The 26,572-nt window shown below is 33.6% G+C and overlaps 1 protein-coding gene across 2 annotated transcripts; it reads left to right on the forward strand.

Moving 5' to 3' along the window:
- On the forward strand, positions 1-26,359 carry LOC127706899 (chromodomain-helicase-DNA-binding protein Mi-2 homolog). Of its 2 annotated transcripts, none has more exons than XM_052211629.1 (9): positions 1-100; positions 389-763; positions 6,320-6,494; positions 6,969-7,081; positions 18,592-18,673; positions 21,260-21,352; positions 21,670-21,736; positions 22,289-22,448; positions 24,113-26,359. In XM_052211629.1, exons 2-9 carry the CDS (start codon positions 416-418, stop codon positions 24,251-24,253), a joined length of 1,179 nt encoding a protein of 392 aa, XP_052067589.1. In that variant the 5' UTR covers positions 1-100; positions 389-415; the 3' UTR covers positions 24,254-26,359. The 2 variants fall into 2 exon arrangements, with proteins under 2 accessions (XP_052067589.1, XP_052067598.1); XM_052211638.1 differs by having other exon boundaries at positions 1-84.
- Positions 26,360-26,572: the final 213 nt, after the last annotated feature.

Below are 26,572 nucleotides of genomic sequence, written 5' to 3' on the forward strand. Positions count from 1 at the left end.
TGCGTAAATACAGTATTTGTCGTGTCCTCGCCAGGAAGAGAAAATACACATGTTTACCTGGTGTGTATTTCAGAAACTTCACATGTAAGTATAGATCAAAGTAAGTAATCGTATAATTTGAAAAGTAATCACTATTGGTATAAAATAAGAAGACTAAATTGAAAGGGGAAACTATTTATTTAGGTTACAAGGATGTGTCACATGGTTTATAAATAGGTAGTTTCAGAGGGCATTTAATGGTAAAAAGTAAAAGTAAAAAATCATATATATTTCAATGAAAAAAAGTTTATCTGCCATATATATAATGTTTAAAATAACTTATTTAAATAAAATAAAATAAAATAGACAATTGAAAATCAATTAATGATTGTACATAATTCTTTTTCAGTGGAATACGATATGCAGTAACAACAAAATGTCTTCTAACAAGATATTAGTAGAAGCTGTTCGAACTTTAACCAGAGGACAAGAAGATGCCGAAGCTGACATTGAAAACAACAAGAAAGGGGTGACAGTCAGTGACATAGAGAGATGGCTAGTGACACAGAAATATTACTTAACTAAAGACGAGTTTAAGTGTCCTCTGCATGTTAGTTTGCAGAAAGAAGTAAGCGCGGGAAGACTCGAGAAGCTGACGTCTGGAACATATGTACTTTCAGTCCAGCAGATCAGCAAGGATAAAGCTATGGCGATAAAACAAAAGGCTCTACTGAAAAGAAGTATATCAACTCCTGGAAAAAGGGGGAGACCATCGAAGAAAAAGGTATACAACAGGAAATAATTTTTGGGAAATTCGCATGCAGTATTTACATGTATTTAGTAATGACGGTTTTAACATGGGTGGTTGTATAATTTTTTATAGTGTTATACGAGAATTGGAATAACAACCATGTAAAAAAATCAATGTTAAATTATACATAATTCATTAGCAGCTCGTGTTTTCGTTTAACTGGTTTAGTCTGGTTGTTTATCAAACTGTCAGTTTGAATTTTGTCGTATTAGACGCTCGTTGATTTTGAAAATATTGTAAATCGAATTGCAATTTGTTGTCTTAAAATTATACAGCAACTTAATAAGAATTCGTTTTGTTGGTAAATGTCTACGTCTTTTTAGGCTTCTCGCGATTTTAAATTCTGGTATTATTTGTACTTATATTTGGATTTTCTCATATTGGAGGAATCTTTCTTTAATTTATTTTTACTCGATCTTTCCTTCGATTTTTTTATTAAATTTCCCCTTATCATTCGATATAATTACGTACCCATAGACATGATAGAAATCCAGCTACAAATGAAGGAATTAAATGCCTAATCGACTTTCTTGGAAATAACACTTCTATACAACAAATTTTAATCTAGTTGATGACTGTTGTGCAAATTTGTTCTCCGTAACTCGATAATTATGCAAGTTTCTGCTGTTTAGCCAACCTCAAAAATTCCCAATTCTAGAGTTCAAATTTCAATTGGAGGAATGTTTCTTTAATTTATTTTTACTCTTTCCTTTGTTTTTTTATTAGATTTTCCCTATGTTTCGATACAATTACGTACCCATAGACATGATAGAAATCCAGCTACAAATGAAGGAATTAAATGCCTAATAGACTTTCTTGGAAATAACATTTCTATACAACAAATTTTAATATAATTGATGACTGTTCTGCAAATTTGTTCTCCGTAACTCGATAATTATGCAAGTTTCTGCTGTTTAGCCAACCTCACAAATTCCAATTCTAGAGTTCAATTTCTCCTTTCAGTTACAATAAATCTTGTAAAATTAAACATTGTACTGCAAATGTGAAAACTGAAATGACTTAAAAAATAGAAATAAAAAATAAACTATTTATGTCAAATCCCGTTTTTGATTCATAAATTTAAGTTAAAATTTTTTGATTTTTATTGTTCGAAGTGAAAAATTTAAAACGGTACAATGCATCTTGAGATGTACAAAGAAGTGAAAACTTTAAAACCAAGTAAGAAATATTGAACCATCATTACCAGTTCGAAATTCAGGACCATCAAACGCATCATTTATAATATAAAACTTAATATGACCATGCATTGACGTCATTATAATACTTCCATGATACTAGACATATACAAATATCATAAAATTAATCTATGTGGAAATCGATTATTTGAGGAAAAATAATTTAAGTACTAATCCTGTTTTAAAATCCGTCCGTTTTCGATTGGAAATTTGGCACTTTGTTCAAACTGAATAAATAAAACTTTGATATGCATCTTTGTAATATAGAGAAAATAAAATAACATAAAAAACAAATTAAAAAAAATCTTATCCCTTTCCGTCTGAACTTTGGAATTCCAAACTATTTGTTACAAATCTACGATGACTTGACATGCACTTATAATCTTTCAAGACAGAACTAAATACGCTAAACATTGAAAAAGAGGTTTATTTCAAAATATTTTTTTTCAAAATCTGACAATTTAGGTTTAATATTTGGCAACCGTGTAAACATATTGAAAATTATAAATCTTTATTATACTTTAACAATAATATGCAGGGAAAACGTATATAAAATAAAGATAAAAAAAACGCCAACACCTGACTAATCCGAAAAAAATATATGCATAGAATCAAGGACAAACAAACTTGAACACGAACAATACATGGCCACGGTCCAGATTGCTTGGTACAGGCCCACAATATGGTTGTGGAAAAAAGGGGGGACAGGTTTTCCGTACACACGAATCTCTCTCCCTTTCCCTGTCTATACTGTATTTCGGAACATCTCTGCCTTTGCCTGTCTAGACCGTATGTCGGAACGCCTCTCCCTTTGTTGTCTAGACCGTATGTCGGAACCTCTCTCCCTTTGCCTGTCTAGACCTATGTCGGAACCTCTCTCCCTTTGCCATATCCAACTATAGCAGTCATCACGTGACATTGGCGACGTCACACATCATCCGTATCATGCCCAAGTAAAATGTATAGAAATGCACAGGGGCTTTCAGGAATCGATAAAATAAATTACTTTAAGTTCATGATAAAAAAAGTGTGGAAATATATAGTAATTCCTCATATATTTAAAAATATATTTATGCCTTTTAGAAAAGTTTAAATTTTGGTCTTCTCCCTTCCAAATGCTTTTGAAAATTCAGCTGTCTTGTTGCCTCGATAGTTCACACTGTTAAATCATCCAACTCCGATAAATATTGGATTTTCTGTCGTGTTAAACCTAAAATTGCGATTTAAACAAAACAGATGGAAAAATTGTGGAAATATGTGCTTATTACTATATTCATAAATATTTGAAATATCGTACATGCAATAGTTTAATTTTTTGTTTCGTCCCTTCCTAATTGATTTGAAAATTAGCTATTTTCAGAAAATCGGGTATTATTTTTCAAGATGGCGACCACATTGACAGCGTGGGCCGACTTGGTAAAAATTTATTTTGTAAGATTGTTACAATGAAAATCAAATAACTGTTGGATGCTCGCGTTTTCAGTCATTGTCTTACCTTAAAGCAGCATAGAATCAAACATTGGTTCCTTTTGATAAAGCTGATACATGCTGTTGTTTTTTATAAAAAATTAAAAAAATGGCGACCAAATAATTTTCAAACGTAGACGATGTTCGACACTTATTTTGTCCATGCAAATAATTCAATTTAATTTCACTGTTTATATTGCAATTAAATATGACACGTTATTGTCACTATAATGATAGCCAAGGACATAGCTAGACTAAGGAGATATTAAGTCATAACATCAACGTAATCAAAGAAAACAAACATGGCACCTAATCACGATGTAAGTTTTGACAATACCTATGTTGATTAGTGTTGTCAGATTCTCAATGAAATTCATTACGATATTATTTTATATCTATAAAAGAAGACCTCGAATGGATATTAACCGAGGTGAAATAACTATATTTTTCAATTTTCTTTAAACCATTCATCGGGTAACTAGTAAATTTTACATAATCCTAATTTAACCAGTAACATGCAGAGTTATCGAACGTAATTATGACTTGAATAGTTGCATATGCTGTCTAGACTGTATGTCGGAACCTCTCTCCCTTTGCCTGTCTAGACCGTATGTCGGAACAGTACAAGTATGATACATCCCATACATTTCTAGACTGAATTATTGTCGACGATTGATTGATTGATTGTTGTTTGCTTAACATCCAGTGACAAATATTTCTTGCATATTCAGGACGAAAAAAACTAGCAACGAAATAATTGGAGCCATCAATTTATAATCATTTAATTTAACTATTGAAATATATGCATTTGTCGTTTTTTATATAGACTAGACCGTTGGTTTTCCTGTTTGAATTGTTTTACACTAGTCCTTTTGGGGCCCTTTATAGCTTGCTGTTCGGTGTGAGCCAAGGCTCCGTGTTGAAGGCCGTACTTTGACCTATAATTGTTTACTTTTTACACATTGTGACTTGGATGAAGAGTTGTCTCATTGGCACTCATACCACATCTTCTTATTTCTATATAAAAGGAGTAGTGGCTTGTTTGTATATTAGACACCAATCCAACGAGATCATTTAACAGCTTTGATTCTAGCGCCACTGATGAGTGTCATGTACGACGAAACGCGCGTCTGGCGTGCCAAATTATAAGCTAGGTATAAAGGTCAACATACGTTCAACAATAGACAAGTGTCTTCACAATATTTGAATCTCTTAATCGTCTGGAGTCTCAACATTTGTGAGTAAGATTACGAGAGAACTACCATCAACACTAAACCCCCTAATGACAAACACATTAGGATATAACAAAAGACAACCACTGACGATGTTCCGGACTTACAGGCACATGAACATGTGGTAGGGTAAAACATGAAATCCCAGTGATAATAAAAGACAAATAAAGAACGGAACATTAAGACAGTATAGAAAAAAAACCATCTTAACTGTATTACAACGGTATTAAAAATAACGAAAACAGGTACAATAAACAAAGAATAGCAGCACTAAGTAGTATAAATGCTGACATGAAATGACTGCTTTAAAAGTTATTTTTTTATAAGTAGTCTGTTACGCATTTATATGTAAATCGATTGGAAATTTCTTCTTTTAATTTATTAGTAATAGGGAACATCTATTGCTCGACAACAGTTAAGACAATACGCCTATACATCCTGATCATGCTCGGTTGACCAAGAATGCCACATGTTTATTCTAGGAAACACCTGTTTAATCCCTAGACCTAAACTTAACTATTTAATGCCATGGAAGTAAAATGTAGAATACTTCCATGCTAATGCTAACTTCGAATACCATGTTACATTTTGGTCCTTAGTCGAACAAACAGCTGTTTCCCGCCAGTAAATTATTTTATTAATTATATACCTAGTAGGAAATCTTGTTTTATTCAACGTAATATATAATGCTTAATTTCGGGGCCTTTTATAACTGACTGTGCGGTATGGGCTTTGCTCATTGTTGAAGGCCGTACGGTGACCTATAGTTGTTAATTTCTGTGTCATTTGGTCTCTTGTGGAGAGATGTCTCATTGGCAATCATACCACATCTTCTTTTTTATATTAAAACTCTTTAATAATATCACTGAAATTAAATTGTAAATACTCAAAAGTCGTCATTAATATTTACTGAGTTATCCTAAATATGAACCTGCATGTTTTTTTTAAGCAATATAAAGATGGAACACATTTATCGACTACATTAAAAATCTACAAATATATTTTTCTCAATATTTAGTAAAACCGAAATAAAAATTCAGCATACTGTTTACTCAGAAACTTTGATGTCTACTTTATTGTTATGTGCATATCAGGGGTGTATCCAGAATTTTTGAAAGGGCGCGTAATTCAATAAAAAGATTTTTTTTTGGGGGGGAGGGGATTTTAGGCTAAAACTTATATAGTTTACACACCCACCCCCTAATCCGCGACTGAACCTCTTTGTATCAATTTCGTGTGTTACAAAGCTTTTGTTGATCTGTACAGAGGTTTCTTACCAATAAAAAAATAGAGAATATGTATGAGAGAGGATGGTGTGTTCTGAATGTTAATTTATGCCTATTTTCAAAGGTCAAATGGTGTGGTATCGATTCTTACTGTCACTGACGATCATATTTTGGCCTTTAGATGTCTTATATTGTTTTGATATAGTATTGTTGGATTATTGTCTCCCTGTCGACATGCCGCGGTCAAATCAACGCAGCCCCCCTTTTTTTTAACTTGAAACAAGCGTGTTTCTGTCGTTAGAGACGAAGCGAAAAAAAATGATATGCCACTTCCCTCGTTTTAGCATGTTGAGTGGTTTGGCAGTACAATAGAAACAGGTCTAAATATATTTTTCTTTATCTTTTTAGCAGAAAATGAAGCAGTTCCAGAGTCCATATGACGATGAAGAATGTCCTGTAGACCCTCCACAACCATCAGATACCTTGAATGAAGGAAATTGTGATTATTGTCTACAGACAGCAGAAAACAACAAGAGGGGCGAGCGGGAAGAATTTCTAGTCTGTAAAGATTGCAGTGCAAAAGGTAAGAAAACACACATAATAAAGCAGTATCTGCTTAAGTGTTATTCTATGTGTACTTTCTCATAGTGATCAAAATATTGTTTTAAAAATATGGACGTTATGTACTGCATCAGTTCAAACAATCAGGACCAATTATTGCCAGTCAAGCATGCAAGTAAGTAGCCAAAATATATTCATCGAATTGTTCTGTGAGGATGTAATTTCATCTGTGGAGTGCGGGGATTTTTTTTTATATCTTTCCTAATTATGTTACAAGTAAAAGTAGAATATTTTTTGAATCACTGCCTTTTTTGTAATAATTTTCCCTTTCCTTTTGAAATAAGAGTTGGTTTCAAAAACAACCAAATTACAAAGATTATTCGTTATTACATGCAACATGCACGTCACAAAAGCAAAACGCATGTGCAACATGTCATACTAGTAGTTGAAAATTATTTTTGCATGGATACGTACAGTTTGTTATATCATTTTTTAGCTCATCCAACCTGTATGGGATATTCGATTCTGCTATCTAGCAGAGCAAGACTGTATCCCTGGCAATGTATTGACTGTAAGACTTGTTGTCTGTGTTTGGATGCTAGTGATCCAGTAAGTATATCAGAGTTACACCTGAGGTTACCCCTGTTTTTACAGGGTTGCTTAATTTTTTCGTTTTTCGCCATGATCCTGTCGCTCTGTCTTAGACTTACGAGTTTCGATTTCCCCTTCGGTATCTTCGGTCTTTTTTTTATACAGAGGAACAATAGCAAGGTACGTGTATAACGCCGCATGGAAATAATTTTCATTCCGGAACTCTGATATCTTAATTCATATCAGTAAGTAAAATTACATTGAAAGCGTCTGTTGTTCTCATTTCTAAATGAAATTATGGGAAATTGAGAAAGTCTTAGGATGAACCGCTTAAACAACCGAGTCGCTTCTTAATTTATTTAGCAGCTGATAAAAAAGAACATTTCAACTAAAAACTGTAAACCAAACGTGATCCAAGAAGGGAATTTTCTATATCTCATTTGCAATCATACCTTTTTCGTCAAATATCATGTATCAGTAAACTCCTCATAGATATCATCATATTGGTTGTTGGGAGATATCGTAGGTGCTACTGTCAGGGTAATAATTAGATTGACCTCATCATAGATATCATCATATTGGTTGCTGTTTGGAGATATCGTAGGTGCTTCTGTCAGAGTTATATTCAGATTAAACTCATCATAGAAATCATCATATTGGTTGTTGGAGATATCGTAGGTGCTACTGTCAAGGTTATATTCAGATTAAACTCCTCATATATATCATCATATTTGTTGTTGGGAGATGTCGAAGTGCTACTGTCAGGGTTATATTTAGATTAAACTCATCGAAGATATCATCATATTGGTTGTTGTTGGGAGATATCGTAGGTGCTACTGTCAGGGTTATATTCAGATTAAATTTATCATAGATATCGTCATATTGGTTGTTGGGAGATATCGTGGGTGCTACTGTCAGGGTTATATTCCGATTGACCTCATCATAGATATCATCATATTGGTTGTTGGGAGATATCGTAAGTGCTATTGTCAGGCTTATTTTTAGATTAAACTCATCATAGAAATCATCATATTGGTTATTGAGGATATCGTAGGTGCTACTGTGAAGGTTATATTCAGATTAAACTCATCATAGATATCATCATATTGGTTGTTGTAGATATCGTAGGTGCTACTGTCAGGGTTATATTCAGATTGACCTCATCATAGATATCATCATATTGGTTGTTGGGAGATATCGTAGGTGCTACTGTCAGGGTTATATTTAGATTAAACTAATCATAGATATCATCATATTGGTTGTTGGGTGATATCGTGGGTGCTACTGTCAGGGTTATATTCAGATTGACCTCATCATATTATCATCATATTGGTTGTTTGGAGATATCGTAGGTGCTACTGTCAGGGTTATATTTAGATTAAACTCATCATAGATATCATCATATGGGTTGTTGTTGGGAGATATCGTAGATGCTACTGTCAAGGTTATATTCAGATTAAACTCATCATAGATATCATCATATTGGTTGTTGGGGGATATTGTGGGTGCTACTGTCAGGGTTATATTCAGATTAAACTCATCATAGATATCATCATATTGGTTGTTGGGAGATATCGTAGGTGCCACTGTCAGGGTTATATTCAGATTGACCTCATCATAGATATCATCATATTGGTTATTGGGAGATATCGTAGGTGCTACTGTCAGGCTTATATTCAGATTAAACTCATCATAGATATCATCATATTGGTTACGAGGATACCGTAGGTGCTACTGTGAAGGTTATATTCAAATTAAAATAATCATAGATATCATCATATTGGTTATTGGGAGATATCGTAAGTGCTACTGTCAGGGTTATATTCAGATTTAACTCATCATAGATATCATTATATTGGTTGTTGGAGATATCGTAGGTGCTACTGTCAATGTTATATTCAGATTAACTCATCATATATATCATCATATTGGTTGTTGGGAGATATCGTAGGTGCTACTGTCAGGGTTATATTCAGATTGACCTCATCATAGATATCACCATATTTGTTGTTGTTGGGAGATATCGTTTGTGCTACAGTCAGTGTTATATTCAGATTGACCTCATCATAGATTTCATCATATTGGTTGTTGGAGATATCGTAGGTGCTACTGTCAAGGTTATATTCAGATTGAAGTCATCATGGATATCATCATATTTGTTGTTGGGAGATATCGTAGGTGCTACTGTCAGGGTTATATTCAGATTGAACTTACCATAGATATCATCATTTTGGTTGTTGGAGATATCGTAGGTGCTACTGTCAAGGTTATATTCAGATTAAACTCATCATAGATATCATCATATTTGTTGTTGGGATATATCGTAGATGCTACTGTCAAGGCTATATTCAGATTAAACTCCTCATAGATATCATCATATTGGTTTTTGTTGGAGATATGACAGGTGCTACTGTCAGGGTTATATTCAGATTAAACTTACCATAGATATCATCATTTTGGTTGTTGGAGATATCGTAGGTGCTACTGTCAAGGTTATATTCAGATTAAACTCATCATAGATATCATCATATTTGTTGTTGGGAGATATCGTAGGTGCTACTGTCAGGGTTATATTCAGATTGACCTCATCATATTATCATCATATTGGTTGTTTGGAGATATCGTAGGTGCTACTGTCAGGGTTATATTTAGATTAAACTCATCATAGATATCATCATATGGGTTGTTGTTGGGAGATATCGTAGATGCTACTGTCAAGGTTATATTCAGATTAAACTCATCATAGATATCATCATATTGGTTGTTGGGGGATATTGTGGGTGCTACTGTCAGGGTTATATTCAGATTAAACTCATCATAGATATCATCATATTGGTTGTTGGGAGATATCGTAGGTGCCACTGTCAGGGTTATATTCAGATTGACCTCATCATAGATATCATCATATTGGTTATTGGGAGATATCGTAGGTGCTACTGTCAGGCTTATATTCAGATTAAACTCATCATAGATATCATCATATTGGTTACGAGGATACCGTAGGTGCTACTGTGAAGGTTATATTCAAATTAAAATAATCATAGATATCATCATATTGGTTATTGGGAGATATCGTAAGTGCTACTGTCAGGGTTATATTCAGATTTAACTCATCATAGATATCATTATATTGGTTGTTGGAGATATCGTAGGTGCTACTGTCAATGTTATATTCAGATTAACTCATCATATATATCATCATATTGGTTGTTGGGAGATATCGTAGGTGCTACTGTCAGGGTTATATTCAGATTGACCTCATCATAGATATCACCATATTTGTTGTTGTTGGGAGATATCGTTTGTGCTACAGTCAGTGTTATATTCAGATTGACCTCATCATAGATTTCATCATATTGGTTGTTGGAGATATCGTAGGTGCTACTGTCAAGGTTATATTCAGATTGAAGTCATCATGGATATCATCATATTTGTTGTTGGGAGATATCGTAGGTGCTACTGTCAGGGTTATATTCAGATTGAACTTACCATAGATATCATCATTTTGGTTGTTGGAGATATCGTAGGTGCTACTGTCAAGGTTATATTCAGATTAAACTCATCATAGATATCATCATATTTGTTGTTGGGATATATCGTAGATGCTACTGTCAAGGCTATATTCAGATTAAACTCCTCATAGATATCATCACATTGGTTTTTGTTGGAGATATGATAGGTGCTACTGTCAGGGTTATATTCAGATTAAACTTACCATAGATATCATCATTTTGGTTGTTGGAGATATCGTAGGTGCTACTGTCAAGGTTATATTCAGATTAAACTCATCATAGATATCATCATATTTGTTGTTGGGAGATATCGTAGGTGCTACTGTCAGGGTTATATTCAGATTAAACTCATCATAGATATCATCATATTGGTTATTGAGGATATCGTAGGTGCTACTGTGAAGGTTATATTCAGATTAAAATCATCATAGATATCATCGTATTGGTTGTTGGGAGATATCGTAGGTGCTACTGTCAGGGTAATAATTAGATTGACCTCATCATAGATATCATCATATTGGTTGCTGTTGGGAGATATCGTAGGTGCTTCTGTCAGGGTTATATTCAGATTAAACTCATCATAGATATCACCATATTGGTTGTTGGAGATATCGTAGATGCTACTGTCAAGGCTATATTCAGATTAAACTCCTCATAGATATCATCATATTGGTTGTTGGGAGATATTGTAGGTGCTACTGTCAGGGTTATATTCAGATTAAACTCACCATAGATTTCATCATATTGGTTGTTGGAGATATCGTAGGTGCTACTGTGAAGGTTATATTCAAATTAAAATAATCATAGATATCATCATATTGGTTATTGGGAGATATCGTAAGTGCTACTGTCAGGGTTATATTCAGATTTAACTCATCATAGATATCATCATATTGGTTGTTGGGGGATATTGTGGGTGCTACTGTCAGGGTTATATTCAGATTAAACTCATCATAGATATCATCATATTGGTTGTTGGGAGATATCGTAGGTGCCACTGTCAGGGTTATATTCAGATTGACCTCATCATAGATATCATCATATTGGTTATTGGGAGATATCGTAGGTGCTACTGTCAGGCTTATATTCAGATTAAACTCATCATAGATATCATCATATTGGTTACGAGGATACCGTAGGTGCTACTGTGAAGGTTATATTCAAATTAAAATAATCATAGATATCATCATATTGGTTATTGGGAGATATCGTAAGTGCTACTGTCAGGGTTATATTCAGATTTAACTCATCATAGATATCATTATATTGGTTGTTGGAGATATCGTAGGTGCTACTGTCAATGTTATATTCAGATTAACTCATCATATATATCATCATATTGGTTGTTGGGAGATATCGTAGGTGCTACTGTCAGGGTTATATTCAGATTGACCTCATCATAGATATCACCATATTTGTTGTTGTTGGGAGATATCGTTTGTGCTACAGTCAGTGTTATATTCAGATTGACCTCATCATAGATTTCATCATATTGGTTGTTGGAGATATCGTAGGTGCTACTGTCAAGGTTATATTCAGATTGAAGTCATCATGGATATCATCATATTTGTTGTTGGGAGATATCGTAGGTGCTACTGTCAGGGTTATATTCAGATTGAACTTACCATAGATATCATCATTTTGGTTGTTGGAGATATCGTAGGTGCTACTGTCAAGGTTATATTCAGATTAAACTCATCATAGATATCATCATATTTGTTGTTGGGATATATCGTAGATGCTACTGTCAAGGCTATATTCAGATTAAACTCCTCATAGATATCATCATATTGGTTTTTGTTGGAGATATGACAGGTGCTACTGTCAGGGTTATATTCAGATTAAACTTACCATAGATACCATCATTTTGGTTGTTGGAGATATCGTAGGTGCTACTGTCAAGGTTATATTCAGATTAAACTCATCATAGATATCATCATATTTGTTGTTGGGAGATATCGTAGGTGATACTGTCAGGGTTATATTCAGATTGACCTCATCATATTATCATCATATTGGTTGTTTGGAGATATCGTAGGTGCTACTGTCAGGTTTATATTTAGATTAAACTCATCATAGATATCATCATATGGGTTGTTGTTGGGAGATATCGTAGATGCTACTGTCAAGGTTATATTCAGATTAAACTCATCATAGATATCATCATATTGGTTGTTGGGGGATATTGTGGGTGCTACTGTCAGGGTTATATTCAGATTAAACTCATCATAGATATCATCATATTGGTTGTTGGGAGATATCGTAGGTGCCACTGTCAGGGTTATATTCAGATTGACCTCATCATAGATATCATCATATTGGTTATTGGGAGATATCGTAGGTGCTACTGTCAGGCTTATATTCAGATTAAACTCATCATAGATATCATCATATTGGTTACGAGGATACCGTAGGTGCTACTGTGAAGGTTATATTCAAATTAAAATAATCATAGATATCATCATATTGGTTATTGGGAGATATCGTAAGTGCTACTGTCAGGGTTATATTCAGATTTAACTCATCATAGATATCATTATATTGGTTGTTGGAGATATCGTAGGTGCTACTGTCAATGTTATATTCAGATTAACTCATCATATATATCATCATATTGGTTGTTGGGAGATATCGTAGGTGCTACTGTCAGGGTTATATTCAGATTGACCTCATCATAGATATCACCATATTTGTTGTTGTTGGGAGATATCGTTTGTGCTACAGTCAGTGTTATATTCAGATTGACCTCATCATAGATTTCATCATATTGGTTGTTGGAGATATCGTAGGTGCTACTGTCAAGGTTATATTCAGATTGAAGTCATCATGGATATCATCATATTTGTTGTTGGGAGATATCGTAGGTGCTACTGTCAGGGTTATATTCAGATTGAACTTACCATAGATATCATCATTTTGGTTGTTGGAGATATCGTAGGTGCTACTGTCAAGGTTATATTCAGATTAAACTCATCATAGATATCATCATATTTGTTGTTGGGATATATCGTAGATGCTACTGTCAAGGCTATATTCAGATTAAACTCCTCATAGATATCATCATATTGGTTTTTGTTGGAGATATGACAGGTGCTACTGTCAGGGTTATATTCAGATTAAACTTACCATAGATACCATCATTTTGGTTGTTGGAGATATCGTAGGTGCTACTGTCAAGGTTATATTCAGATTAAACTCATCATAGATATCATCATATTTGTTGTTGGGAGATATCGTAGGTGATACTGTCAGGGTTATATTCAGATTGACCTCATCATATTATCATCATATTGGTTGTTTGGAGATATCGTAGGTGCTACTGTCAGGTTTATATTTAGATTAAACTCATCATAGATATCATCATATGGGTTGTTGTTGGGAGATATCGTAGATGCTACTGTCAAGGTTATATTCAGATTAAACTCATCATAGATATCATCATATTGGTTGTTGGGGGATATTGTGGGTGCTACTGTCAGGGTTATATTCAGATTAAACTCATCATAGATATCATCATATTGGTTGTTGGGAGATATCGTAGGTGCCACTGTCAGGGTTATATTCAGATTGACCTCATCATAGATATCATCATATTGGTTATTGGGAGATATCGTAGGTGCTACTGTCAGGGTTATATTCAGATTGACCTCATCATAGATATCACCATATTTGTTGTTGTTGGGAGATATCGTTTGTGCTACAGTCAGTGTTATATTCAGATTGACCTCATCATAGATTTCATCATATTGGTTGTTGGAGATATCGTAGGTGCTACTGTCAAGGTTATATTCAGATTGAAGTCATCATGGATATCATCATATTTGTTGTTGGGAGATATCGTAGGTGCTACTGTCAGGGTTATATTCAGATTGAACTTACCATAGATATCATCATTTTGGTTGTTGGAGATATCGTAGGTGCTACTGTCAAGGTTATATTCAGATTAAACTCATCATAGATATCATCATATTTGTTGTTGGGATATATCGTAGATGCTACTGTCAAGGCTATATTCAGATTAAACTCCTCATAGATATCATCATATTGGTTTTTGTTGGAGATATGATAGGTGCTACTGTCAGGGTTATATTCAGATTAAACTTACCATAGATATCATCATTTTGGTTGTTGGAGATATCGTAGGTGCTACTGTCAAGGTTATATTCAGATTAAACTCATCATAGATATCATCATATTTGTTGTTGGGAGATATCGTAGGTGCTACTGTCAGGGTTATATTCAGATTGACCTCATCATATTATCATCATATTGGTTGTTTGGAGATATCGTAGGTGCTACTGTCAGGGTTATATTTAGATTAAACTCATCATAGATATCATCATATGGGTTGTTGTTGGGAGATATCGTAGATGCTACTGTCAAGGTTATATTCAGATTAAACTCATCATAGATATCATCATATGGGTTGTTGTTGGGAGATATCGTAGATGCTACTGTCAAGGTTATATTCAGATTAAAATAATCATAGATATCATCATATTGGTTATTGGGAGATATCGTAAGTGCTACTGTCAGGGTTATATTCAGATTTAACTCATCATAGATATCATTATATTGGTTGTTGGAGATATCGTAGGTGCTACTGTCAATGTTATATTCAGATTAACTCATCATATATATCATCATATTGGTTGTTGGAGATATCGTAGATGCTACTGTCAAGGCTATATTCAGATTAAACTCCTCATAGATATCATCATATTGGTTGTTGGGAGATATTGTAGGTGCTACTGTCAGGGTTATATTCAGATTAAACTCACCATAGATTTCATCATATTGGTTGTTGGAGATATCGTAGGTGCTACTGTCAAGGTTATATTCAGATTGAAGTCATCATGGATATCATCATATTTGTTGTTGGGAGATATCGTAGGTGCTACTGTCAGGGTTATATTCAGATTGAACTTACCATAGATATCATCATTTTGGTTGTTGGAGATATCGTAGGTGCTACTGTCAAGGTTATATTCAGATTAAACTCATCATAGATTTCATCATATTGGTTGTTGGAGATATCGTAGGTGCTACTGTGAAGGTTATATTCAAATTAAAATAATCATAGATATCATCATATTGGTTATTGGGAGATATCGTAAGTGCTACTGTCAGGGTTATATTCAGATTTAACTCATCATAGATATCATTATATTGGTTGTTGGAGATATCGTAGGTGCTACTGTCAATGTTATATTCAGATTAAACTCATCATAGATATCATCATATTTGTTGTTGGGAGATATCGTAGGTGCTACTGTCAGGGTTATATTCAGATTAAACTCATCATAGATATCATCATATTGGTTATTGAGGATATCGTAGGTGCTACTGTGAAGGTTATATTCAGATTAAAATCATCATAGATATCATCGTATTGGTTGTTGGGAGATATCGTAGGTGCTACTGTCAGGGTAATAATTAGATTGACCTCATCATAGATATCATCATATTGGTTGCTGTTGGGAGATATCGTAGGTGCTTCTGTCAGGGTTATATTCAGATTAAACTCATCATAGATATCACCATATTGGTTGTTGGAGATATCGTAGATGCTACTGTCAAGGCTATATTCAGATTAAACTCCTCATAGATATCATCATATTGGTTGTTGGGAGATATTGTAGGTGCTACTGTCAGGGTTATATTCAGATTAAACTCACCATAGATTTCATCATATTGGTTGTTGGAGATATCGTAGGTGCTACTGTCAAGGTTATATTCAGATTGAAGTCATCATGGATATCATCATATTTGTTGTTGGGAGATATCGTAGGTGCTACTGTCAGGGTTATATTCAGATTGAACTTACCATAGATATCATCATTTTGGTTGTTGGAGATATCGTAGGTGCTACTGTCAAGGTTATATTCAGATTAAACTCATCATAGATATCATCATATTTGTTGTTGGGATATATCGTAGGTGCTACTGTCAGGGTTATATTCAGATTAAACTCATCATAGATATCATCATATTGGTTATTGAGGATATCGTAAGTGCTACTGTGAAGGTTATATTCAGATTAAAATCATCATAGATATCATCATATTGGTTGTTGGGAGATATCGTAAGTGCTACTGTCACGGTTAAATTCAGATTGACCTCATCATAGATATCATCATATTGGTTGTTGGGAGATATCGTAGGTGCTACTGTCAAGGCTATATTCAGATTAAACTCCTCATAGATATTATCATATTGGTTGTTTGGAGATATCGTAGGTGCTACTGTCAAGGCTATATTCAGATTAAACTCCTCATAGATATCATCATATTGGTTGTTGGGAGATATCGTAGATGCTACTGTCAAGGCTATATTCAGATTAAACTCCTCATAGATATCATCATATTGGTTGTTGGGAGATATTGTAGGTGCTACTGTCAGGGTTATATTCAGATTAAACTCACCATAGATTTCATCATATTGGTTGTTGGAGATATCGTAGGTGCTACTGTCAAGGTTATATTCAGATTGAAGTCATCATGGATATCATCATATTTGTTGTTGGGAGATATCGTAGGTGCTACTGTCAGGGTTATATTCAGATTGAACTTACCATAGATATCATCATTTTGGTTGTTGGAGATATCGTAGGTGCTACTGTCAAGGTTATATTCAGATTAAACTCATCATAGATATCATCATATTTGTTGTTGGGATATATCGTAGGTGCTACTGTCAGGGTTATATTCAGATTAAACTCATCATAGATATCATCATATTGGTTATTGAGGATATCGTAAGTGCTACTGTGAAGGTTATATTCAGATTAAAATCATCATAGATATCATCATATTGGTTGTTGGGAGATATCGTAAGTGCTACTGTCACGGTTAAATTCAGATTGACCTCATCATAGATATCATCATATTGGTTGTTGGGAGATATCGTAGGTGCTACTGTCAAGGCTATATTCAGATTAAACTCCTCATAGATATTATCATATTGGTTGTTTGGAGATATCGTAGGTGCTACTGTCAAGGCTATATTCAGATTAAACTCCTCATAGATATCATCATATTGGTTGTTGGGAGATATCGTAGGTGCTACTGTCAGGGTTATATTCATATTAAACTCACCATAGATTTCATCATATTGGTTGTTGGAGATATCGTTGGTGCTACTGTCAGAGTTATATTCAGATGAAACGCACCAAAGATATCATCATATTGGTTTTTGTTGGAGATATGATAGGTGCTACTGTCAGGGTTTTTTCAGATTAAACTCACCATAGATTTCATCATTTTGGTTGTTGGAGATGTCGTAGCTGCTACTGTCAAGGTTATATTCAGATTAAACTCATCATGGATATCATCATATTTGTTGTTGGGAGATATCGTAGGTGCTACTGTCAGGGTTATATTCAGATTAAACCCGCCATAGATATCATCACATTGGTTGTTTTGAGATATCGTTAGTGCTACTGTCAGGGTTATATTCAGACTAGTAAACAATCAATTATAAGCAATCCAGATTTGTTTTGAAAAAAGTTTGTTCATTCTATGAAATAATAAAGGAATAGGACGATTTAAAGTTAAAATGCTTCGCATAATTTTTTTGTTCATTTGTATCCGTCAATACACATATGATAGGAACTATAGCGATTGGTGGAGATTTGTATAGGTGATGTAGGGTTAATTCGCTTTACAAATGTTTAAAATGAGCAAACATGGCTTTGTATTAATGAACGTTTTACACGCACACGTACTTCATATCCTTTATCCTCAATTTGTTAAGTTACGATTGGCTCAGTAGATTTACATGAAATTGATAAAGACGATTTATCAGTCACGAGGAGGATGAAAAATACTAAAAAATGCACTCGTCGACAAGGATATATCAGATCTCATTACTCGATAACTTGGGATTTGTTTTGGGGTGTTTTAGCGAAAATGACTGGGATGCTATCATCACTATATTTTGATCTGTATTTTTTTTTAATTAAAAACTTGAACATTTGAAATCTTCCCCTAACGTTGATATTATACAATTTTACAGGATAGCATGTTATTTTGCGATGCTTGTGACAAAGGTTACCATATGAACTGTCACAAACCTAAAGTCACAGACAAACCTTCAGGTAAATTGTTTTCTTTGGTTTCATCAATAGCGCAACTATTTAGTTTTATCGGATATAATGATATTAGAAACTCACGATGTCGAATGTTTAATGATTTGTGCAGGCCTGATGTCCAAGAGTTTAATGGTGTTTGCAGGCGCATTTCCGAATTTTAACATCAAATATCCATGCAATTATATTCCTCACCACAAATAATTCAAGAGATGCTTATAATTTAAATATGAACATTATATGTATGAGATAATTGGTATAAACAAAAATAATAATACGACACCAGGAATGGTCAGTTATGACATTTCACATCGTACCGCCCAACAAAACAATTATAGATGGACAGCTGATTTTATGTTGGGGTTCACTTTTTTCTTTTAAGTAAGTCAACACTGTGGGTTATGTTGAAAATGCATACAAAAACACTCATCAAACATGTTTAACCTCTCCACATTCTGTATGTGCGTGTCCGAAGTTACCCGCCATGCAAATCAACACTCAGTCAAAATGTAACAATCTTGAATATGACACAATCGGTGAATTAATAGATAAGACGACCTTTCTGAAATCGAAAGTTCTCGGACCGCGAAAACATGCTGCTAGTGTGGTGACACAGACACATGGCATCGGTAAACACATTCGTAGTGGGGACCGTAAAACTTAAATGGTGTCAACTTCAGTCGTACTTCCTTATTATTCTGTTCGAACAGTTTTTGTGCTAGGAGCACACCCCTGTCAATTATGTCCGTATAATGTGAACACGTACAAGCGTAACTTATTAATTGAGCTACGTAACGTCATACAATGGGCCGGAGGATATGCTGCTGCTGAGAAATGGGAAGTTGACAATTGAAATGCTGAAATCATCACGTCTGTCATCGATTCTTGTTTTAAATGGTCCATCTGTACGAAGACCAAGGAAAAGATCAAGATATGAAGCAGTTTCGGTATTATCCTTAATCTCAAATTCACAAGATTATATGAGATACAAGTGCTAACTGATATGTGGAGTATTGAGCGACAGGACATCATCAATATACATGTATCTGAAAGCGAATTTAAACAATTTTGGAAGATGCATTTTATTTGTCTTAGAGATGGTTTTGTATTAATTTATGTTTCACATGAGTACAATAACAAGTCGGTTAGTAGAGATCTAAAATTAGTGTCCATTGGAATAGAGACGGTCTGTTGCAATATTAATATTCCAAACTCAACAAATATGTTATCAATCCAAATTCAAGCATTTTGTTTATGTCATCTTTGGTATATTTGTTGTTGGATTCAGTGTGGATCTTCACAAAGTATGATTTTTCATGACTTAAAATAAGGGACATATATCTGAGCTTCCGATTTTGGAGAAAAGGTACTGCGAATTAGAAGATGTAGTCGATCTTTCAGTTGATCATGGGAATAGTAGTGTAGAGCGTGGGAAAATCAAAAAGTATCTACTTAGTCGTGGAAAGAAAGCACAGAGAAACTACTGCACGATTTTGGCAGTGAGATAACGACTCACCAACATGATTTGACGATACTATTAACCACAACGTTTATCAAACAATAAATATAAACGTCAAGACTTTTACAAAAAGGCCATATCATATGACAATGGAGATTGCTTCCTCTCCCGTGTCCATATAAGCCTGTATTATTATTCTATCTCGGCGATGATAACATTGAACAGAGGAGTGTCGCCTTGATTATAAATATGGATGATTAACGAAACAAATAAACTTTCTTTAAACAACGACTATTATCAAGAACGGAAATCTAGTAAATGATTGACATATGCTAAAAGCAGTCAAACAACAATTTCTTTTTCTTGGAAGTGTTCATCTTAAACATGGCTACCACGGCACCCCTTCGGTCAAGCTATGATAATCGAGTGAATACGGTTATCTAAAAGCAAAGGAAGATTGGGACAACCAATGATCACTGTTTGTACAAGATCAACAACAAAGGTTAAATTTTTTAAATTATTCGGACAGCAAAGAATTTGTGAAGAAAATGAGCAAACCAACCCCCTCATGTACTTTCTTGGTTTAATTAAAAAAAATATGTCTATTAATTTATTGTCTGAAAGTATAAATTTGTAGAAAAATACTACCAGCTGGAAAAATGCTTTAACCTTCTACCTTGAATTGCATTCAAAAGACATAAAAAATATTGATAACTTCGATACCAAAGAATCCTATACTGGTACTCTAGGTTACTGTGATCATTGTTACTGGACATTGTTTAATGCTAGAATTACTTTTAGCAAATGCAATAAAAACGCACATCTATATCACCACTATATGTGTTAACAGGCAATACTCGTGTGTATATATAGTATCTAAAATATACCCATTTAACGTACATCTGAAAAAATGGTCATCGTATAAAACATCACAGAACAGCATTCATGTACGACATCTACTTGATTTGAACTCATTTTTTTTTTATATATAATTGAAATGAACTCTGTTGAATACCTCAGATAAAGAGACGACTTGGGAGACCATATGATAAACAAACGAATTCATTTAAAATGAATCATTACTTGGTTTCACGACTAAATTCAAAATACATACATTGCGCCTTTTCGTTTTATAGGAAAATGGATATGTTCTGAATGTGCGGATCAGGGAATAACTGATGCGGACCTTGTAGAAGACACAGAGACAAAGGATACTGAGAACAAATCGGGTAAGAACTTTCTGCATAGCAAATTTACATTTACATTATATATATGTGCAGCAATTTTGGGAACGCATATGTCTGAAAAGTTACAAACTGACGTATAATAACTATCTCTGAGAAGCTATGAAACCTATTTTAGATAGATATTTTTCTTGGAGAAATTAAATTTTAGATGACATTTTTTGTCAACTTCTTAAAAATCAAATTTTTGCTTGAATTCTTTTCACAGTATGATATATATAAGTTATACGTAGGTTTCAAAGCAATAATACATTTTTCTTTAATATATAATTGAAAGAAATTAGAGTACTGTATTCTTATAGGAAATACTAGTTGCAATTACCCTACCCCTTGTGAGTCACCAGTTACAGATCAGGACCCGGATGTAAGGTTAGCAGTTTATTTATGTTGATACTGGCAGGAGAAATAATAAAGAAATACTTGTGCATAAAGGAAATAAATCCCATTTTAAAAAAAAATTATCATTATTGCTGTACATCGAAATACTGCAATGATGAGACAAGAGGACTAAGATATAAAAAAAGCTTGAGGAACATTGTGTAAATACTTGTGCATAAAGGAAATGAATCCCATTTTTTTTTAAATTATTATTATTGTTGTACATCGAAATAACGCAATGATGAGACAAGAGGACTAAGATATAAAAAAAAACTTGCGGAACATTGTGTAAATTGAAAAAAAAAAATTCAACAGTAGGAAATATATCATTTTATAATGTGAATTGGGTTTATTTTCCAAGATATTTTGTAAATTTATTGACAATTAATTTATGTAATTCGTATTTTCAAATTTAAAATTTAGAATGATTTCTTAATATAGTGTTGTCACAGACCGAAGTACTAAGCTGTTTGCATGAATTTACTATAGTTTAAATAATAATCCCGTAACAATGCAATATCTTGTCAGTCACATCTATTCCAGATCTTTTTTCAAAAATGAATCAAAAGAAAATGGTCATTCGTCAATACCCAAATTAGATAATGGCAAATATCCCGATGCTTCTAAATGGACGACAGATGACGTCGTTCAATTCATCATATCGGTGGGATTCAAAGATCAAGCTGAGGCTTTTAGAGAACAGGTAACTGTATATTATGGAATTCAGATTATATATTAAATTTGACGATTGTAAATGACTTTTAAAGTCTTAATTCTTCATTGACAAAATTGAAATTTGAAGCAACTCTCATCATGTTTAACAAAAAGGGGAGGAGACAAAAAAGGAACAATCACAAAATGGGAGGTGATAACAAAGGAACATTGAAAATCCTTAAGTCGATGCAAGACAGACGGCACCATGGTGAAAAGTAGTAAGACCAGCAGACAAGCAATAGACTACAAAACAATACGAAGAATACTAATGATTGTGCTACACGAAGTTCATTATAAAAGATACTGATAAACTAGTTCGACAGACGAGCATTTCGTCTATATAAGACTTAATAGTGAACCGTTGGAAAACTAGGGTTCTCACAAAATGTTTAATCAGTTCCTGTTTTACTAGAGACGTCTAGCGAGTTGCTCATTTCAAGTATACATTTGATGGAAGTCGCATGTGGGTAATGTCTTTATTGATGCAAAAAGGACAGAAATGTGACTAAAACATTTGGACTACATTATTGGACGTCTATAGCATTCAAGAACGGTCAACAAAATTATTTTATACCTTCAAAACCTTCCAAAAAATGACATCAACGTTACCATTAAGAAATTTCCTTGTACAGCAGTAAACTTGTATGACGGAAATCATTATAAAAAACACAAGCCCTGAATTATCGTATCAACTGTAAGATATACACTCCATATGCAACTGCGGCTAAAAATTATATAGAAAAGGAAATTCACAATAGGAAAACATATATCTTTTGTCAAAAAGTTTAATTCGCAAACAGCCCTCGCCATCAATTTCTAAATGGAAGTCAAGAAATCACTCCGGCTTAACTGTATCTTTAGTATCTTTTATTTCAACTTAAAAGATAAATGTGATCAACATAGTCACAAATCTTTGAAGAATTCAATGAGAGGCAATTATCTATAAAGCAGAAAGTGAGGTTAACGGATGATGATACTAGCTTCTTATATTTTTTTTCGGAGAAGCCCCTGTAAGGAGTATGCCTCATAGAACAAGAATACAGGATAAGTTGGCTAGCAGAAGAGCACATTTTTTTTCATAGAGATGCCGACATGAAAAAAGCATACACTGACTGTAACCAATCTCGTGCATCACTGAAGAGACGTTGATTGTCGAAATGTGCACCTGGTGCAGTAAAAAATTATAACAAAAATACCGAACTTGAAGGCAAATTCAAAAAGGGGAAGTCGATATAAACTGACAAAATCAAAAGCTATCTATCAAAGGAACAAATGAAAACAACCGCCATATTCCTGACTTGATACAGGCATTTTATGAAGAAAATGGTGGGTTAAACCTGGTTTTATATCTAGCTAATCATCCCACTTGTATGACAGATGTTTATAGTAAATTTGGTAACGTAAATGTTATTATGTGACTACTGCTTTAGAACGGTAATGTGTTTGGAGCGTTGGTGATGTCAGTTGTGATTGACAGTCGAATATATCTGGCTGAATATATGGTTTTGCTGGCGCTACTACGCGTCACCATTAAGATTTTCATTTGCGACCTTCAAACATCAATTAAGGGCAGTTATTTCTTAATCGCTACCATCACATATCGTTTTTTGTTCCATCTGTCCAGTTTGTTCAATCATAATATTTTTTAATCAGGAGATAGATGGACAGTCATTACTTTTGATGAAGAGAAGTGATGTTTTAACTGGACTTAATATTAGACTAGGACCGGCTCTGAAGATATATCAACATGTTTTGAAACTGCAAGCAGTTGGATTAGATAACTCACTCTTCTGAATATTATGTGCATGTTTACGAGATAATCTATGGCAGCCCATTGGTTTTTTGTTAGATTTTACAAAGGGTAAATTTATGAGAAAAAAAAAGCATACCGTAGTGAAAACGGAAACAACCACGGGCGGACATAATTTATTTCGATTACGACCTTCGAGTATACTAAATGTCCAGATGAACCGCTGTTAGAATGTTGGTTCTTTCTGTAACTTTACGAGACTATTGGCTCCTGTACTAAAGCTGTCTTCTTTCGTTACCAAAATTTTGTTCATTATAATATTAGCAATAAAGAAAAGCAAGTAACTGCTCACCAAGAGCTGCTGGAAATAAAAAAATGGCAAAGTAAAATGCAGGATCAGTTTTTCAATCTGAACAATTTGGTTGCCTACAATTTCTGTAAATAGATTTTGCAAGATTAAAACATATTTTTAGTTTTTGTAAGATAAAACAAGATACCATTGGGGCAATAAAAAACAAGTTTCAAAAAACACAAATGCCCAAAAAGAATTAAAAAAAGAACAGACAAACAGCAATCCACAATTCACTAACAGAACATCCAAGATAAAGCTTAAGCAACACTAACCTTACCTTATACAGGGGATGAACTCAGGCACCCTGGAAAGGTTAAAAGGGCCATCAAAGATACCAGGTTTATAATTTAGTAGTCCTTTTAAAGCCACAGGTGTTTTTGCATATACCAGAGACATGTCTCATGCATATACTGAATGGCTACAACCGATAAAGTTACTAGTTTAGAAGAACACACAACTAGAGGATAATCAGAGTTTTAAAATTATATACGATGATGTATATATTTATTTTTTTTCTGTTTTTTGGGATATCCATTTTATTAATGTGGGATGAAATCATCTAATTTTGTATATCTATTATGTCCTGATTATTGCATTTTAAGCATTCGTATTAGTTTGTGCTAAAATGTTCATTGGCTGAATTGATGATATATTTGATATCTGCATTTAACATCCTGCTTTGGCGTTTTTTCGAATGTTTGTCCCCAACTAAAGTTTAATTAGAGCATTTGTTATATCCTATCCATTCTGACATATAATAATACCACAAAATATAAATATTACTCGTGAAATATCGTTGTGTACCCTCCTTGCAGAGCCCTTATAATTTACATTTTTGACCATTGGTCTTCATGGATAGTAGTATCGTTGGCAATCACACCACATCTTATCTTGTTGTTGTTGATTTTATACGGAAATTGAGTGGTCAATAGTATCATAGCTAAATATGTGTACTTTTTGGCAAATTTTATCGTTCTGTCAAATTTTGATTATTTATCCCAAGAATGTACGAGAAAGACAATTTTTAACAAAACTTGGTTTTGCGGTATTTGACAAAACCTGTAAATTTGTAAAGTTTTTTTATCAAAATCCCTTTAACAGAATCATGTAGCGCTTAATTATTTGAATAATATGGTATAGTCTCAAATATTCAATTTCCAGTAGGGTTTGACAAGTTTTAGATTCCATGTGAGTGAAACAAATACAGGGGAAATTGACCGTAATTGACCTGTTTGTATTTATTTAAACATAGATCTGTCTAAATGTTTGCTGTTTCAGATAATTCTATATTCACATTATCCCATAACTCTACTGGCGATATTTTGTAAAGGTTGAGTTGTTAATTAAATATTAAATATGTATAGTGCTCAAATTAAAATTTGAAACTAAAATTATACTAATTTTGACTCATTGTATAGCGATGTAATAGTTTAAAATCCAGCGATGCACATGCAGGCTTTTTTTTTAATGTCTGAAGGTTGTGGATTTTAAAAGATGCACTATCCAGTTTCACAATTTTGGTCAGGAAGAGCCCTTACAGCCTTTATAGCAAACAAATGCAATTGTCAGAAATATAATAGGACAGTTTTTTCTTCTTTTGTTATTACACATACAATTACTTTATAAATGAGATGCATACTTTTATATGACCGGGACTTTGTTTTATTGATGAAAATATTTACTTGTTAGCTTGTTAAAATAATGTAGTGTTCATATGTCATTCATAGTTCATTGTTATCATTATGTCATGTTTTATATAGTCATGACTCTAAATTGTTAATAAAATTAATCAAATGAGTTTACTTTTTGTCTCCAGTTAAATCAATAATATGCATTTGTATCTATTTAAATGACAGAAAACAAAACGCATAAAGCATACATTTAAAAAAAACGTACATATTTATGCATATTCAAAGCAACAAACATGAACAACGTCAAAGTAACGTGATCTTTAAAACTTTGTTGATACATGTTATGCAGGGTATACATTTTAGTTTACTATATTGTCCCT

Source organism: Mytilus californianus, unplaced genomic scaffold (genome assembly GCF_021869535.1).
Source record: "Mytilus californianus isolate M0D057914Y unplaced genomic scaffold, xbMytCali1.0.p SCAF_1, whole genome shotgun sequence".
Classification (NCBI taxonomy): domain Eukaryota; kingdom Metazoa; phylum Mollusca; class Bivalvia; order Mytilida; family Mytilidae; genus Mytilus; species Mytilus californianus.

What these genes read in the sequence shown, in the direction of transcription:
- LOC127706899 (XM_052211629.1), top strand. Translation starts at nt 416, where the DNA reads ATGTCTTCTAACAAGATATTAGTAGAAGCTGTTCGAACTTTAACCAGA. An exon ending in AGTCACAGACAAACCTTCAG is followed by an intron (nt 18,674 to 21,259) that starts GTAAATTGTTTT and finishes TTCGTTTTATAG; the next exon opens with GAAAATGGATATGTTCTGAA. An exon ending in GGATACTGAGAACAAATCGG is followed by an intron (nt 21,353 to 21,669) that starts GTAAGAACTTTC and finishes GTATTCTTATAG; the next exon opens with GAAATACTAGTTGCAATTAC.